General features: G+C 47.2%; 1 protein-coding gene across 2 annotated transcripts in view; it reads left to right on the forward strand.

The window, feature by feature from the left end:
- Positions 1-16231, forward strand: part of cog6 (component of oligomeric golgi complex 6) — a 121677-nt gene that overhangs the window by 35319 nt on the left and 70127 nt on the right. For both annotated transcript variants that reach the window (XM_055880786.1, XM_055880787.1), the window contains exons 5-6: positions 10177-10371; positions 11962-12032. In XM_055880786.1, coding sequence (XP_055736761.1) covers positions 10177-10371; positions 11962-12032 — 266 coding nt within the window. The remainder of the gene's footprint in view (positions 1-10176; positions 10372-11961; positions 12033-16231) is intronic.

Raw genomic sequence — 16231 nt, forward strand, 5'->3', positions numbered from 1 at the left:
CACCACACACACACACACACACAGGCAGTAACAATGACAGTTGATGATTTACGGTACACGCCAGTATGAACTTGGGGATTGAAGCGATAACCTCTTACAGTTAATTGCTCTTGCACCAATGTAATTAGGTTACTCTTGTAACAACATTATTTTACACTTTAAAAAGCTTACAATAGAGATGTCGGAAAGTGGCACTCTTGAAGCCAGGATTAGACACATGGTAGCCTAGTAGACCTATATCATGTGGATGTAGTAGACCTATATCATGTGGATGTAGTAGACATATATCATGTAGTCTGGTAGACCTATATCATGTGGATGTAGTAGACGTATGTCATGTGGATGTAGTAGACCTATATCATGTAGATGTAGTAGACATATATCATGTAGTCTGGTAGACCTATATCATGTGGATGTAGTAGACCTATATCATGTAGTCTGGTAGACCTATATCATGTGGATGTAGTAGACCTATATCATGTAGTCTGGTAGACATATATCATGTGGATGTAGTAGACCTATATCATGTAGTCTGGTAGACCTATATCATGTGGATGTAGTAGACCTATATCATGTAGTCTGGTAGACCTATATCATGTGGATGTTGTAGACCTATATCATGTGGATGTAGTAGACCTATATCATGTAGGCTGGTAGACCTATATCATTTGGATGTAGTAGACCTATATCATGTAGTCTGGTAGACCTATATCATGTGGATGTAGTAGACCTATATCATGTAGTCTGGTAGACCTATATCATGTGGATGTAGTAGACCTATATCATGTGGATGTAGTAGACCTATATCATGTAGTCTGGTAGACTTATATCATGTAGTCTGGTAGACCTATATCATGTGGATGTAGTAGACCTATATCATGTAGTCTGGTAGACTTATATCATGTAGTCTGGTAGACCTATATCATGTGGCTGTAGTAGACCTATATCATGTAGTCTGTTAGACCTATATCATGTGGATGTAGTAGACCTATATCATGTAGTCTGGTAGACCTATATCATGTGGATGTTGTAGACCTATATCATGTGGATGTAGTAGACCTATATCATGTAGTCTGTTAGACCTATATCATGTGGATGTAGTAGACCTATATCATGTAGTCTGGTAGACCTATATCATGTGGATGTTGTAAACCTATATCATGTGGATGTAGTAGACCTATATCATGTTGTCTAGTAGACCTATATCATGTGGATGTAGTAGATCTATATCATGTAGTCTAGTGAACCTTAATGTGGTCTAGTAGACCGATATCATGTGGTCTAGTAGACCTATATCATGTGGATGTAGTAGAGCTATATCATGTGGTCTAGTAGACCTATATCATGTGGATGTAGTAGAGCTATATCATGTGGTCTAGTAGACCTATATCATGTGGATGTAGTAGAGCTATATCATGTGGTCTAGTAGACCTATATCATGTGGATGTAGTAGAGCTATATCATGTGGTCTAGTAGACCTATATCATGTGGATGTAGTAGAGCTATATCATGTGGTCTAGTAGAGCTATATCATGTGGATGTAGTAGACCTATATCATGTAGTCTAGTAAACCTATATCATGTGGATGTAGTAGACCTATATCATGTATCCTAGTCGACCTATATCATGTGAATGTAGTAGACCTATATCATGTGAATGTAGTAGATCTATAGCATGTGGCTATATCATGTTGTCTAGTAGACCTATATCATGTTGTCTAGTATAACTATATCATGTAGCCTAGTAGACCTATATAATGTTGTCTAGTAGACCTATATCATGTTATCTTGTAGACCTATATCATGTGGATGTAGTAGACCTATATCATGTTGTCTATTAGTCCTATATCATGTGGATGTAGTAGACCTATAGCATGTGGATGTAGTAGACCTATATCATGTAGATGTAGTAGACCTATATCATGTGGATGTAGTAGACCTATATCATGTAGATGTAGTAGACCTATAGCATGTGGATGTAGTAGACCTATATCATGTGGATGTAGTAGACCTATATCATGTGGATGTAGTAGACCTATAGCATGTACATGTAGTAGACCTATATCATGTAGATGTAGTGTGGAATGTAAGGTATTTCAGGTATTCAGTCGTCACACCTGAGGGCTGGAGAGGTTGTCACTACCTTACTGACAGGTACCTTTAGGCCTTGACAGTGTTACTGTCATTATTACTGAAGCCCTGCAAGTAGAGGAGGTGCCCCTGCAGGTAGAGGAGGTGCCCCTGCAGGCAGAGGAGGTGCCCCTGCAGGTAGACGAGGTGCCCCTGCAGGTAGAGGAGGTGCCCCTGCAGGTAGACGAGGTGCCCCTGCAGGTAGACGAGGTGCCCCTGCAGGTAGACGAGGTGCCCCTGCAGGTAGACGAGGTGCCCCTGCAGGCAGACGAGGTGCCCCTGCAGGCAGAGGAGGTGCCCCTGCAGGTAGAGGAGGTGCCCCTGCAGGTAGAGGAGGTGCCCCTGCAGGTAGAGGAGGTGCCCCTGCAGGTAGACGAGGTGCCCCTGCAGGTAGACGAGGTGCCCCTGCAGGTAGACGAGGTGCCCCTGCAGGCAGACGAGGTGCCCCTGCAGGTAGAGGAGGTGCCCCTGCAGGCAGACGAGGTGCCCCTGCAGGTAGAGGAGGTGCCCCTGCAGGTAGAGGAGGTGCCCCTGCAGGTAGAGGAGGTGCCCCTGCAGGCAGACGAGGTGCCCCTGCAGGTAGAGGAGGTGCCCCTGCAGGTAGAGGAGGTGCCCCTGCAGGTAGAGGAGGTGCCCCTGCAGGTAGAGGAGGTGCCCCTGCAGGTAGAGGAGGTGCCCCTGCAGGTAGACGAGGTGCCCCTGCAGGTAGACGAGGTGCCCCTGCAGGCAGACGAGGTGCCCCTGCAGGCAGAGGAGGTGCCCCTGCAGGTAGAGGAGGTGCCCCTGCAGGTAGAGGAGGTGCCCCTGCAGGTAGACGAGGTGCCCCTGCAGGTAGAGGAGGTGCCCCTGCAGGTAGAGGAGGTGCTTTCATCCCAAATGGTACCTGTTACCTACTTTTTGTGCGCCTCATTTGACCAAGGCCCGTAGTGAATTGGGTGCCATTTAGGACGAAGCTGAGATTGGGCCGTACCCTACCCTTCCAAACATGAACTATCTGTCCTTGCGTGTTTTGATGAGATGTCTTGGGTGCCTCAGCTCTACTGCCAGAGAACTAATTCATGGTGAGGAGTGAAATGATGGATGTTTCTTGTCTCATACGTTAACTTTTGAAGTGTCTCTAATCTTTCCCTTTTTGTCTTTCAATGGACATTTTTCCTGAATAAGTGAATCCTCTCTTCCTGGTAGCGGCGTCTCTGGCCTGTCTCTGGCCTGTCTCTGGCCTGTCTCTGGCCTGTCTCTGACAGCTGTAGAGGATACAATACCCCTCGCTAATAAAGAGAGAGAGAGAGCGAGAGAGAGAGCACACACAAATATGCACACGTACCTTCTAGAAGTGGCCCCTGCCATGATAAATTCTAGTATGGGAGGGAGAGAAGTATCCCCTCTTCCGGGGCCGATGCCTCAGCCGGTTCAGGAATGTCTCATCCCTCCCAGACATGACACCCTAGATATAACTCTATCTAACACACTCCCAGACATGACACTCTAGATATAACTCTATCTAATTAGCCCACTCCCACTCCCAGACATGACACTCTAGATATAACTCTATCTAATTAGCCCACTCCCAGACATGACACTGTCACGATCGTGTGGAGGATTGACGGACCAAAACGCAGCATTTGGAAAATAAGCCATCTCTTCCTTTTATTTAGAAGAAGACAAAACGAAACAAAAACACTTACGAACTTAACCAAAACAATAAACGATCGTGAAGCTAATCAAACGTAGTGCACACACAGGCTACAAACGTATAACATAGACAATTACCCACAATCAAATGAAAGCCTATGGCTACCCTAAATATGGCTCCCAATCAGAGACAACAGAAATCAGCTGTCTCTAATTGGGAACTCATTCAGGCAACCATAGACTCTCCTAGACAACTAAACCAACATAGACACAGCTAGACACATGCACTCAACACAAACCCATACACTACACCCAACACCCCCTTTACCATATAATCACCCAAAACCGACAAAACACAAACAATCCCCATGTCACACCCTGACCTAACTAAAATAATAAAGAAAACAAATAATACTAAGGCCAGGGCGTGACATAACCCCCCCCCCCTTAAGGTGCGAACTCCGAGCGCACCAGCACACAGTCTAGGGGAGGGTCTGGGTGGGCTTCCTTCCACGGTGGCGGCTCCTGCACTGGTCGTGGTCCCCACCCCACCACAGTCACTAACCGCCTCCGTAGCTTCCTCCAAATGACCCCCCTCCACATTAACCCCACTGAATTAAGGGGCAGCTCCGGACTAAGGGGCAGCTCCGGACTAAGGGGCAGCTCCGGACTAAGGGGCAGCTCCGGACTAAGGGGCAGCTCCGGACTAAGGGGCAGCTCCGGACTAAGGGGCAGCTCCGGACTAAGGGGCAGCACCAGGATAAGGGGCAGCACCAGGATAAGGGGCAGCTCCGGACTGAGGAACGGCAGCTCCGGACTGAGGGACTGCAGCTCCGGACTGAGGGACGGCCCATGGCTGGCTGACAGATCTGGCTGCTCATGGCTGGCTGACGGATCTGGCTGCTCATGGCTGGCTGACGGATCTGGCTGCTCATGGCTGGCTGACGGATCTGGCTGCTCATGGCTAACTGACGGATCTGGCTGCTCATGGCTGGCTGACGGATCTGGCTGCTCATGGCTGGCTGACGGATCTGGCTGCTCATGGCTGGCTGACGGATCTGGCTGCTCATGGCTGGCTGACGGATCTGGCTGCTCATGGCTGGCTGACGGATCTGGCTGCTCATGGCTGGCTGACGAATCTGGCTGCTCATGGCTGGCTGACGGATCTGGCTGCTCATGGCTGACTGACGGATCTGGCTGCTCATGGCTGGCTGACGGATCTGGCTGCTCATGGCTGGCTGACGGATCTGGCTGCTCATGGCTGGCTGACGGATCTGGCTGCTCATGGCTGGCTGACGGATCTGGCTGCTCATGGCTGGCTGACGGATCTGGCTGCTCATGGCTGGCTGACGGATCTGGCAGATCCTGTCTGGTTGGCGGCTCTGGCAGATCCTGTCTGGTTGGCGGCTCTGGCAGATCCTGTCTGGTTGGCGGCTCTGGCAGATCCTGTCTGGTTGGCGGCTCTGGCAGATCCTGTCTGGTTGGCGGCTCTGGCAGATCCTGTCTAACGAACGGCTCTAGCGGCTCCTGACTGACGAACGGCTCTGACGGCTCGGGACAGACGGGCGGCTCTAATGGCTCGAGGCAGACGGATGGCTCAGATGGCGCTGGGTAGACGGATGGCTCAGATGGCGCTGGGTAGACGGATGGCTCAGATGGCGCTGGGTAGACGGATGGCTCAGATGGCGCTGGGTAGACGGCCAGTTCAGGCATCGCTGTGCAGACGGCAGACTCTGGCCGGCTGAGGCGCACTGTAGGCCTGGTGCGTGGTGCCTGAACTGGTGATACCGGGCTGGGGAGAAGGAACAGGGCATACTGGACCCTGGGAACGCACATTAGGCCTAGTGCGTGGTGCCGGAACTGGTGGTACCGGGCTGGGGACACGCATCTCAGGGCTAGTGCGGGGAGCAGCAACAGGACGCACAGGACTCTGGGTACACACAGGAGGCTTGGTGCGTGATTTAGGCACTGGTGGTAAAGGGCTGGAGACACGCACCATAGGGCTAGTGCGTGGAGGAGGCACTGGTTGTACTGGGCTGGGGACTGTCACAGGAGAGTTAGTACATGGGGCTAATATAGGAGGTGCAGGACTAGGGAGGCGTACAGGAGGCCTGGTTCGTGGGACTGTCATTCCCAGACGGTTAGCACGCACATCAGGACGAGCATGGAGAGCTGACTCAGGTAACCTCACATCCCGCACAAGCTCTGTCGGGCGGATGTTGTGCCTCACGCACCAACACAGCAGCTCCCTCATTTCACTCTCTTCCAACCTCCCCAATAAATCCTTAACAGTCTCTGCATCATTCCCATTGCTCACCTCCAATATCAGCCCGACTGGCTCAGGTTCCCTCTTAGAGTCCTCACGGGTAGCACGGGAAGTTGACGCAGTTCTCCCATCTGGACTCGCCACACTCCCCATGAGCCCCTCCCCAAGAAATTTTTGGGTATTACTCACGGGTCTCCAGCCTTGCTTCCGTGCTGCCTCCTCATATCGCCTCCTCTCGGCTTTCGCTGCCTCCAGCTCTTCACGAGGGAGGCGATATTCTCCCGGTTGTGCCCACGGCCCCTTACCATCCAGTATCTCCTCCCATGTCCAAGAATCCTGTGTAGGTGGGTCCTGTTGCCGCTTTACATGCCGCTTGGTCCTGTATTGGTGGGTAATTCTGTCACGATCGTGTGGAGGATTGACGGACCAAAACGCAGCATTTGGAAAATAAGCCATCTCTTCCTTTTATTTAGAAGAAGACAAAACGAAACAAAAACACTTACGAACTTATCCAAAACAATAAACGATCGTGAAGCTAATCAAACGTAGTGCACACACAGGCTACAAACGTATAACATAGACAATTACCCACAATCAAATGAAAGCCTATGGCTACCCTAAATATGGCTCCCAATCAGAGACAACAGAAATCAGCTGTCTCTAATTGGGAACTCATTCAGGCAACCATAGACTCTCCTAGACAACTAAACCAACATAGACACAGCTAGACACATGCACTCAACACAAACCCATACACTACACCCAACACCCCCTTTACCATATAATCACCCAAAACCGACAAAACACAAACAATCCCCATGTCACACCCTGACCTAACTAAAATAATAAAGAAAACAAATAATACTAAGGCCAGGGCTTGACAGACACTATCTAATTAGCCCACTCCCACTCCCAGACATGACACTCTAGATATAACTCTATCTAATAACCCACTCCCACTCCCAGACATGACAATCTAGATATAACTCTATCTAACCCACTCCCAGACATGACACTCTAGATATAACTCTATCTAATAACCCACTCCCACTCCCAGACATGACAATCTAGATATAACTCTATCTAACCCACTCCCAGACATGACACTCTAGATATAACTCTATCTAATAACCCACTCCCACTCCCAGACATGACAATCTAGATATAACTCTATCTAACCCACTCCCAGACATGACAATCTAGATATAACTCTATCTAACCCACTCCCAGACATGACACTCTAGATATAACTCTATCTAATAACCCACTCCCACTCCCAGACATGACACTCTAGATATAACTCTATCTAACCCACTCCCAGACATGACACTCTAGATATAACTCTATCTAATAACCCACTCCCACTCCCAGACATGACACTCTAGATATAACTCTATCTAACCCACTCCCAGACATGACAATCTAGATATAACTCTATCTAACCCACTCCCAGACATGACACTCTAGATATAACTCTATCTAATAACCCACTCCCACTCCCAGACATGACACTCTAGATATAACTCTATCTAATAACCCACTCCCAGACATGACATTCTAGATATAACTCTATCTAACCCACTCCCACTCCCAGACATGACACTCTAGATATAACTCTATCTAACCCACTCCCAGACATGACAATCTAGATATAACTCTATCTAACCCACTCCCAGACATGACACTCTAGATATAACTCTATCTAATAACCCACTCCCACTCCCAGACATGACACTCTAGATATAACTCTATCTAATAACCCACTCCCAGACATGACATTCTAGATATAACTCTATCTAACCCACTCCCACTCCCAGACATGACATTCTAGATATAACTCTATCTAACCCACTCCCACTCCCAGACATGACATCCTAGAGAGAACCTCCACATAGAGAATCCTCAAACTGCACCTGACTGAAGGAAGTATTGGATGTCACAGAACAAAGCTGTGCAAAATAGGCTGAAGTCCAACTTTATGATGTTAGAGATATAGACCTAGATGATGTAACATTAGAGAGATATAGACCCAGATGATGTAACATTAGAGAGATATAGACCTAGATTATGTTATTATAGAGATATAGACCAAGATGATGTAACATTAGAGATATATAGACCTAGATGATATAACATTTGAGAGATATAGACCCAGATGATGTTATTATAGAGATATAGACCCAGATGATGTAACATTATAGAGATATAGACCCAGATGATGTAACATTATAGATAAAGCCCTAGATGATGTAACATTATAGAGATATAGACCTAGATGATGTTATTATAGAGATATAGACCTAGATGATGTAACATTAGAGATAAAGCCCTAGATGATGTAACATTATAGAGATATAGACCCAGATGATGTTATTATAGAGATATAGACCTAGATGATGTTATTATAGAGATATAGACCCAGATGATGTAACATTAGAGAGATATACACCCAGATGATGTAACATTAGAGATATATAGACCCAGATGATGTAACATTATAGAGATATAGACCTAGATTATGTTATTAGAGAGATATTGGTACCTTAGATATTGGTTTCCATAGAATGGTTCCAGACTTTTCTTCTTAATTCAAAATGCAACTCATCTGGTGAAGTTATTTCCCCTCTAACTCACTCTGCCGCAGGATATTACATCATACTTTCCAGTTCCTTTGGGGAAAACCCCTCCAGAAATATTTAGATATTAAATAGCTTTGGAATATTTCAACATTTGGTTGACTAATGTAGGCCTAAGGGTTTTATTTTTTCAGATATAAACATAACATCAGGGTGGCAGGTAGCCTAGTGGTTAGAGCGTTGGACCAGTAACCGAAAGGTTACCGGTTCGAATCCCCGAGCTGACAAGGTAAAAATCTGTTGTTCTGCCCCTTGATCAAGGCAGTAAACCTACTGTTCCCCGGTAGGCCGTCATTGAAAATAAGAATTTGTTCTTAACTGACTTGCCTAGTTAAATAAAGGTTAAAAAAAGGTTAAATAAAGGTTAAATACTCACAGTGAATAACTAAACTATCGTCTAGAAGACAACAGGGACACAGAGAAAGTTGTTTTCTGGTTGTGAAACGTGCTATTAAGGGAAAAGGAAGCAGACACAATCACAAGAGAATTATAATTTCTCTGTTATAACGTTGTACGGTCCACGCTGTGGCTGAACCTAGTGGTGATTAGGATTTGTAGAGCTGGGTAGCGTTTCAGTGCGAGGGAGAGAAACAGGGAGGGAACGGGATAGAGGAAGAACGAGGGAGGGAACGGGATAGAGGAAGAACGAGAGAGGGAACGGGATAGAGAGAGGGAACAGGATAGAGGAAGAACGAGAGAGGGAACGGGATAGAGGAAGAACGATGGAGGGAACGGGATAGAGAGAGGGAACAGGATAGAGGAAGAACGAGAGAGGGAACGGGATAGCGGAAGAACGGGATAGAGGAAGAACTAGAGAGGGAACGGGATAGCGGAAGAACGGGATAGAGGAAGAACGAGAGAGGGAACGGGATAGAGGAAGAACGAGAGAGGGAACGGGGTAGCGGAAGAACGAGAGAGGGAACGGGATAGAGGAAGCCACAGGGATACAAACTGTCCCAAATGGCACCCCATTCCCTACATAGTGCACTACTTTTGACCAGAACCCTATGTTCTCTGGTCGAAAGTAGTGCACTAGGGATCCATTGAAACGCAGTCTGGGAAAGGGGATGGACCTGCTCTTTTTGTTGTTGCTGATAGTTGCCCAGACTTGGCCAGAAACGTGGTTCTCTGTATCGTGTCGTTCTTTCTCTACCCCCCCATTATTCCTTTCTTTTGTCCTGAATGTTGTGCTCCGTCTCAGTCACTGTTTCACCTCCAGCTTCCTGTAATTCAGCCAGTGTCAAAGGTTGCGCTGCTGTTAAAGGAGCGTGACTGCCACCTAGTGTTAGTTTGAAACATTACACCTCCTTGGTCACACTGACTCCTTCTCTTTCTTTCTTTGTTTCCGTGATTCCAGAGTGTGTGCAGGCTTTTGTCCAGACAGAACTAATCAACTGTGATCATCAAGCCCCCCCATTGGAACCAGATGTGTTGAAGGCTGGGCTGAAACTAAAGCCTTGCACACACAACACCCTCTTTTACTAAGTCTAAAATTGTTGTTAACTCCTCACAGTCATCGTCTGGAGGTGCGATCCCAGGTTGCTCAGGCCTTCCTGTCTAAGTTCCAGCTGTCGTCTGAAGAGATGGACACACTACGAGGGGCAAGAGACGCGCCCGTCACAGAGGACTTCTTCAAGGCTCTGAGCAGAGTGAAGAATATCCATGAAGACGTCAGGATTCTCCTGAGGACCAACCAGCAGACTGCAGGGTAAGACAAACTCTATTTACAGCGCCTTCAGAAAGTATTCAGACCCCTTGACTTTTTCCACATTTTATTACATTACAGCCCAATTATAAAATTGATTCAATTGTTTTTTTTTATACTTCAGTCTACTCACACCAATTTGATAACTGAAATATCATATTTACATTACAGCCTCAGGTCTTCTTGGGTATGACGCTACAAGCTTGGCACATCTGTATTTGGGGAGTTTCTCCCATTCTTCTCTGCAGATCCTCTCAAGCTCTGTCAGGTTGGATGGGGAGCGTCGCTGCACAGCTATTTTCAGGTCTCTCCAGAGATATGCGATCGGGTTCAAGTCAGGGCTCTGGCTGGGCCACTCGAGGACATTCAGAGACTTGTCCCGAAGCCACTCCTGCGTTGTCTTGGTTGTGTGCTTAGGGTTGTTGTCCTGTTGGAAGGTGAACCTTCGCCCCAGTCTGAGGTCCTGAGCGCTCTGGAGCAGGTTTTCATCAAGGATCTCTCTGTACTTTGCTCCATTCATCTTTGCCTCGATCCTGACTAGTCTCCCTGTCGCTGAAAAACATCCCCACAGAATGATGCTGCCACCACCATGCTTCACCGTAGGGATGGTGGCAGGTTTCCTCCAGACGTGACGCTTGGCATTCAGGCCAAAGAGTTCAATATTGGTTTCATCAGACCAGAGAATATTGTTTCTCATGGTCTGAGAGTCTTTAGGTGCCTTTTGGCAAACTCCAAGTGGTGTGTCATGTGCCTTTTACTGAAGAGTGGCTTCTGTCTGGCCACTCTACCATAAAGGCCTGATTGGTGGAGTGCTGCAGAGATGGTTGTCCTTCTGGAAGGTTCTCCCATCTCCACAGAGGAACACTGGAGCTCTGTCAGAGTGACCATCAGGTTCTTGGTCACCTCCCTGACCAAGGTCCTTCTCACCCAACTGCTCAGTTTGACCGGGCGGCCAGCTCTAGGAAGAGTCTTGGTGGTTCCAAACTTCTTCCATTTAAGAATGATGGAGGCCACTGTGTTCTTGGGGACCTTCAATGCTGCAGAAACTTTTTGGTTCCCTTTCCAAGATCTGTGCCTCGACACAATCCTGTCTGGGAGCGCTACGGACAATTCCTTCGACCTCATGGCTTGGTTTTTACTCTGACATACACTGTCAACTGTGGGACCTTATATAGACAGGTGTGTGCCTTTCCAAATCATGTCCATCCAATTGAATTTACCACAGGTGAACTCCAATCAAGTTGTACAAAAATCTCAAGGATGATCAATGGAAACAGGAAGCACCTGAACTCAATTTTGAGTCTCGTAGCAAAGGGTCTGAATACTTATGTAACATAAGGTATTTCTGTTTTGTACTTTGAATAAATTAGCAAAAATTTCTAAACCAATTTTTGCGTTGTCATTCTGGGTATTGTGTGTAGATTGCTGAGGATTTTTTTTATTTATTTAATCCATTTTAGAATAAATCTGTAACGTAACAAAATGTGGAAAAAGTCAAAGGGTCTGAATAGTTTCCCGAATGCGCACCGTGTGTGAAACTCAATGGTACTATGTCTTTTGTTATTCCAGTTGTTAAATGTGTCTCCCATCCAGGCTGGACATCATGGAACAGATGGCTGTGTTACAGGAGACGTCCTACGAACAGCTCTATCGCTGGACACAGAGTGAGTATTCATCCTTTCATTCATACACCGACTGGGTACATGGACTGAATTCTAACCAAATGCTAACGTGTCGACTTAGTCTCCCGTTGACATCGATGCTAACGTGTTGACTTAGTCTCCCGTTGACATCGATGCTAACGTGTTGACCGTAGTCTCCCGTTGACATCGATGCTAACGTGTTGACTTAGTCTCCCGTTGACATCGATGCTAACGTGTTCACTTAGTCTCCCGTTGACATCGATGCTAACGTGTTGACCCTAGTCTCCCGTTGACATCGATGCTAACGTGTTGACTTAGTCTCCCGTTGACATCGATGCTAACATGTTGACCCTAGTCTCCCGTTGACATCGATGCTAACGTGTTGACTTAGTCTCCCGTTGACATCGATGCTAACGTGTTGACCCTAGTCTCCCGTTGACATCGATGCTAACGTGTTGACTTAGTCTCCCGTTGACATCGATGCTAACGTGTTCACTTAGTCTCCCGTTGACATCGATGCTAACGTGTTGACTTAGTCTCCCGTTGACATCGATGCTAACGTGTTGACTTAGTCTCCCGTTGACGTCGATGCTAACGTGTTGACTTAGTCTCCCGTTGACATCGATGCTAACGTGTTCACTTAGTCTCCCGTTGACATCGATGCTAACGTGTTGACTTAGTCTCCCGTTGACATCGATGCTAACGTGTTGACCCTAGTCTCCCGTTGACATCGATGCTAACGTGTTGACTTAGTCTCCCGTTGACATCGATGCTAACGTGTTGACCCTAGTCTCCCGTTGACATCGATGCTAACGTGTTGACTTAGTCTCCCGTTGACATCGATGCTAACGTGTTGACCCTAGTCTCCCGTTGACATCGATGCTAACGTGTTGACCCTAGTCTCCCGTTGACATCGATGCTAACGTGTTGACTTAGTCTCCCGTTGACATCGATGCTAACGTGTTGACCCTAGTCTCCCGTTGACATCGATGCTAACGTGTTGACTTAGTCTCCCGTTGACATCGATGCTAACGTGTTGACTTAGTCTCCCGTTGACATCGATGCTAACGTGTTGACCTTGTCTCCCGTTGACATCGATGCTAACGTGTTGACTTAGTCTCCCGTTGACATCGATGCTAACGTGTTGACTTAGTCTCCCGTTGACATCGATGCTAACGTGTTCACTTAGTCTCCCGTTGACATCGATGCTAACGTGTTGACTTAGTCTCCCGTTGACATCGATGCTAACGTGTTGACTTAGTCTCCCGTTGACATCGATGCTAACGTGTTGACTTAGTCTCCCGTTGACATCGATGCTAACGTGTTGACTTAGTCTCCCGTTGACATCGATGCTAACGTGTTGACTTAGTCTCCCGTTGACATCGATGCTAACGTGTTGACCCTAGTCTCCCGTTGACATCGATGCTAACGTGTTGACTTAGTCTCCCGTTGACATCGATGCTAACGTGTTGACTTAGTCTCCCGTTGACATCGATGCTAACGTGTTGACCCTAGTCTCCCGTTGACATCGATGCTAACGTGTTGACTTAGTCTCCCGTTGACATCGATGCTAACGTGTTGACTTAGTCTCCCGTTGACATCGATGCTAACGTGTTGACCCTAGTCTCCCGTTGACATCGATGCTAACGTGTTGACTTAGTCTCCCGTTGACATCGATGCTAACGTGTTGACTTAGTCTCCCGTTGACATCGATGCTAACGTGTTGACCTTGTCTCCCGTTGACATCGATGCTAACGTGTTGACTTAGTCTCCCGTTGACATCGATGCTAACGTGTTCACTTAGTCTCCCGTTGACATCGATGCTAACGTGTTGACTTAGTCTCCCGTTGACATCGATGCTAACGTGTTGACTTAGTCTCCCGTTGACATCGATGCTAACGTGTTGACTTAGTCTCCCGTTGACATCGATGCTAACGTGTTGACTTAGTCTCCCGTTGACATCGATGCTAACGTGTTCACTTAGTCTCCCGTTGACATCGATGCTAACGTGTTGACTTAGTCTCCCGTTGACATCGATGCTAACGTGTTGACCCTAGTCTCCCGTTGACATCGATGCTAACGTGTTGACTTAGTCTCCCGTTGACATCGATGCTAACGTGTTGACCCTAGTCTCCCGTTGACATCGATGCTAACGTGTTGACTTAGTCTCCCGTTGACATCGATGCTAACGTGTTGACCCTAGTCTCCCGTTGACATCGATGCTAACGTGTTGACCCTAGTCTCCCGTTGACATCGATGCTAACGTGTTGACTTAGTCTCCCGTTGACATCGATGCTAACGTGTTGACTTAGTCTCCCGTTGACATCGATGCTAACGTGTTGACTTAGTCTCCCGTTGACATCGATGCTAACGTGTTGACTTAGTCTCCCGTTGACATCGATGCTAACGTGTTGACTTAGTCTCCCGTTGACATCGATGCTAACGTGTTGACTTAGTCTCCCGTTGACATCGATGCTAACGTGTTGACTTAGTCTCCCGTTGACATCGATGCTAACGTGTTGACTTAGTCTCCCGTTGACATCGATGCTAACGTGTTGACCTTGTCTCCCGTTGACATCGATGCTAACGTGTCGACTTAGTCTCCCGTTGACATCGATGCTAACGTGTTGACTTAGTCTCCCGTTGACATCGATGCTAACGTGTCGACTTAGTCTCCCGTTGACATCGATGCTAACGTGTCGACTTAGTCTCCCGTTGACATCGATGCTAACGTGTCGACTTAGTCTCCCGTTGACATCGATGCTAACGTGTCAACTTAGTCTCCCGTTGACATCGATGCTAACGTGTAGACTTAGTCTCCCGTTGACATCGATGCTAACGTGTAGACTTAGTCTCCCGTTGACATCGATGCTAACGTGTCGACTTAGTCTCCCGTTGACATCGATGCTAACGTGTTGACTTAGTCTCCCGTTGACATCGATGCTAACGTGTTCACTTAGTCTCCCGTTGACATCGATGCTAACGTGTTCACTTAGTCTCCCGTTGACATCGATGCTAACTTGTTGACTTAGTCTCCCGTTGACATCGATGCTAACGTGTTGACTTAGTCTCCCGTTGACATCGATGCTAACGTGTTGACTTAGTCTCCCGTTGACATCGATGCTAACTTGTTGACTTAGTCTCCCGTTGACATCGATGCTAACGTGTTCACTTAGTCTCCCGTTGACATCGATGCTAACTTGTTGACTTAGTCTCCCGTTGACATCGATGCTAACGTGTTGACTTAGTCTCCCGTTGACATCGATGCTAACGTGTTGACTTAGTCTCCCGTTGACATCGATGCTAACGTGTTGACTTAGTCTCCCGTTGACATCGATGCTAACGTGTTGACTTAGTCTCCCGTTGACATCGATGCTAACGTGTTGACTTAGTCTCCCGTTGACATCGATGCTAACGTGTTGACTTAGTCTCCCGTTGACATCGATGCTAACGTGTTGACTTAGTCTCCCGTTGACATCGATGCTAACGTGTTGACTTAGTCTCCCGTTGACATCGATGCTAACGTGTTGACTTAGTCTCCCGTTGACATCGATGCTAACGTGTTGACTTAGTCTCCCGTTGACATCGATGCTAACGTGTTGACTTAGTCTCCCGTTGACATCGATGCTAACGTGTTGACTTAGTCTCCCGTTGACATCGATGCTAACGTGTTGACTTAGTCTCCCGTTGACATCGATGCTAACGTGTTGACTTAGTCTCCCGTTGACATCGATGCTAACGTGTTGACTTAGTCTTCCGTTGACATCGATGCTAACGTGTTGACTTAGTCTCCGTTGACATCGATGCTAACGTGTTGACTTAGTCTCCCGTTGACATCGATGCTAACGTGTTGACTTAGTCTCCCGTTGACATCGATGCTAACGTGTTCACTTAGTCTCCCGTTGACATCGATGCTAACGTGTTCACTTAGTCTCCCGTTGACATCGATGCTAACGTGTTCACTTAGTCTCCCATTGACATCGATGCTAACGTGTCGACTTAGTCTCCTGTTGACATCGATGCTAACGTGTTGACTTAGTCTCCCGTTGACATCGATGCTAACGTGTTGACTTAGTCTCCCGTTGACATCGATGCTAACGTGTTTACTTAGTCTCCCGTTGACATCGATGCTAACGTGTCGACTTAGTCTCCCGTTGACATCGATGCTAACGTGTCGACTTAGTCTCCCGTTGACATCGATGCTAACGTGTCGACTTAGT

Source organism: Salvelinus fontinalis, chromosome 24 (assembly GCF_029448725.1).
Source record: "Salvelinus fontinalis isolate EN_2023a chromosome 24, ASM2944872v1, whole genome shotgun sequence".
Taxonomy (NCBI): Eukaryota; Metazoa; Chordata; class Actinopteri; order Salmoniformes; family Salmonidae; genus Salvelinus; species Salvelinus fontinalis.